The sequence below is a fragment of the Rhagoletis pomonella genome, unplaced genomic scaffold, assembly GCF_013731165.1.
Source record: "Rhagoletis pomonella isolate Grant_MI unplaced genomic scaffold, Rhpom_1.0 Rhpom_scaffold_00007, whole genome shotgun sequence".
Taxonomy (NCBI): domain Eukaryota; kingdom Metazoa; phylum Arthropoda; class Insecta; order Diptera; family Tephritidae; genus Rhagoletis; species Rhagoletis pomonella.
The window spans coordinates 40,570,581-40,573,588 of record NW_023458561.1 but is presented as its reverse complement, the minus strand read 5'-3'; the positions used below and the strand labels follow the sequence as shown (position 1 = coordinate 40,573,588).

The 3,008-nt window shown below is 32.2% G+C and overlaps 1 protein-coding gene across 1 annotated transcript in view; it reads right to left on the bottom strand.

Moving 5' to 3' along the window:
• Positions 1-3,008, bottom strand: part of LOC118743826 (farnesyl pyrophosphate synthase-like) — a gene marked incomplete at its 5' end in the record, with an annotated part of 5,850 nt that extends 2,842 nt beyond the window's left edge. Inside the window, 6 exon segments of the mRNA XM_036476590.1 lie at positions 1-116; positions 214-575; positions 641-781; positions 837-907; positions 1,851-1,933; positions 2,924-3,008. Coding sequence (XP_036332483.1) covers positions 1-116; positions 214-575; positions 641-781; positions 837-907; positions 1,851-1,933; positions 2,924-3,008 — 858 coding nt within the window.

Sequence of the window (3,008 nt, the reverse complement as noted above, 5' to 3'; positions counted from 1 at the left end):
TGCCAGTAACATCAGGATTACCAAAACAATCGAGAAAATCATTTTGTGTTTGAAAGAACTGGCCCAGTTCAATTGTGATAGTTTCGCATGCATCGAAGATTTTCTTATCTTTTACGCTATGTAGATATGTATAGATATATATATATAGAATAATAAAAGAAATTACTTTAAGATTTTCCAAATTTCGATCACTCTTCTTTTTTTGTTGCTCACCCCGCTAAATGTAAACCCAACATTATGGGCAAGTAGAAGAAGTGGTTTGAGGTTTTATTCATCACAACTGTGTTGTAAATGTCCATATTGAAAGTGTCGACACTCTTTTTACTAAGCAGCATATCCAATGATTGTCCAGATATGCATTTAAAAGTATTTTCATGAAATAATTCAATCAAATCGACATAACAATCCAAGTAACGGAAATGCTTTTTGAGTAATACGAAGATGCAGTTTTCGATCATTAGCGCGTCATTAATGGCATTTAGACCAACTTCGTCTAATTTATGCCAACACAACTTGCCACGACGTGCAATGCCATTGTCTACCATATCATCAGAGATTAGTAAAGCACAATGTTGCTGAGAGGCAATTGAAAATATAGAAAATAAAACTAATTTTTAGATATCAAACATGCCATTCTCACCAGTTCAACACACCAGCCAAGCAAATTCGCCAGTCTTAATTTTTCTGCGTTCAGTTTATGGCCTTTGGCTAAACTTTTGTATGTCAAAACAGAGATAAGGCCACATTTCCCATTCGTTGGCGACATATTATAATCTACAGCCTATAAAATGTTTTAGTCTAACTTCCCCTGTTTGGAAATTAAGTATTTGTATTACCTTTAATAGCCCATCTGCAGCGTATCTACTTTTGAATTTATCAGCTATCACGGTCAGGTCTTGCAAAACATCTAAAAAAGCAAGAGGTTATTGAATGTTTTTTGATTCAAATAAGTTCCTTAACCTTAAAAGCCCAATCTACTTGAAAGTTACGTAAAGCCCAAACGTATGTCTTAGAGGCGTAGGTGACTTTAAGGACAACCTGTGAGCTAAAATATACTTTGTTCTGCCCAATTTTTTTTTAAGAAATATTGAAGTTGTGATATAAGCTAATAACAAAACATAGTTTTATTAATAAAAACGACAATCACATTTATGTTAAACAAAAAAGTATAAAGGCACTTTTGTATTCAAATTAAAAAAATCCCGATTGACGTAGATTGGGCTTTTAGGGTTAAAGAAAAAACCAAGGCGAATTTATATAAGGTGACGGTACTAGATCAGCTGATTTTGTGTTTCGCCTCACGACTGCTAATTTCAAATTGTAAAATTTTGTTTGTTAACTAACAAAATACAAATGATAAATAAAAAGCTATCAACTTATACTAATTCGTCTTGGAAAAAACTTTATTTTTAAACTTGATTATGCGATCAGAAATTTATTTTCGAAATATTGATTACTGAGAATTAGAATCATCAAAATCTTTAGTAGGGGTACTGAAAATAAAAAATGTTCTTAAAAATATTTAGCATATACGGAGAAGATCCTGCTTTGGAGCCATTTCAGATTGATGATTATATTCAAAAGCTTCCGTTCGTTTGAAAAAAGAACATTCCATTTACATAAATATGTAAATATATATCAATTCATAGTTATGCCAGGTTTGAAATTGGTGTTAAAACCAACATAGAAATTAGGTTTGTTTCTTTTTAAATGGCAGATATTTTTTGTAATTTCAATGTCTGGTGGAAATTTGGCATTAAATTTATTAACATAAATGACCCTTGATTTTTGATATCAAATTGGTCCTTAGACTAAATTAAACATATTAATTAATTGTATGCCATACATACCTGGGTAAATGGCCATAAATTCACTTCTTTCATCTTTTGACATCTTTAAAGGCGTAGAAGGATTTTCCAATATTGATAAAGTACTAAAAAATAATATTTAAAATATGTTTCTCATTTGCATACGTTATATTGGATACATTAATTTAAGAAATATTTTCTTTTTTACTTATACATAAATTGAAGCCACTCTCCAAAAATATCTCAAGCAAGTTTAGGGATAAATACAGAAAAGGCTACACGAATTACCTTGAGTTGACAAACAAACTGTTGGTTGAAGAAAGGAAGCAAGGGCCCGGTACCCCGCTTTACGTATGTACGCAATGAAATTCTAGTCCTTATTTGAGATTTGTGTCCTGCTCTGATGCTGTGGTGTGGTGAACGGCATTCAGAAAATCTACTTACATTGAGCCTTAGGAAAGGATACAACGTCTGGCTGCCAACAGAGCGCTGAATAAAACCCCAACGGCTGATTTTGGAAAAGATACTGAATCTGCCTGCCCGATAAATGCCAGTAGACCCCGATTTGGAAAATATTGCAATAATAGTGAGCTGCACGGACTATAGAATTTAGCAAAAGAATCTGTGGATATACTATCTTAGTGAGCAATAGCGATGGGTGTAGTACACACTACATGGCTACATATCTCAATTGGACATAATCTAATATAAATAATTTTAATGCAATATTTCCTGCAAGAAACAATCTGTGGTGCTTATGTATATTTTTAAGGCAAAAGACGGAACAATTTTAAACAATTTTGAACCGAAACTTAGTGGTAATCATTTTCGAATAAAACACAAAAAGTAACGAAACTTCAAAAACGGTTCCGAAAAAAGCCTGGAAAAATTCAAAAGTTTAAACTATGTACTTGTAAAATGTTCGTAACCGGTAGATTCCTTGTTTCAGTTTTTGTTAATAGATTTTTTAAATTTTTCGGTGACAAAATGTTCGGCAAATGCTCGGTCTTATATGTATGTTTGAAAAAAAAAAATATCCCAAAAGCCTAACACCGCATGACTGATAAGAATTTCCAGAAATAGTAAAAAAAAAATTTAAATTAATATTTACTTACCGTTTTGATAGGCCCAGTTGAGTTTGACGTTCTTTCCGAGTACTCGTAATCAAATCCCCAGTATTATAATTGTTAGCTTCGAATA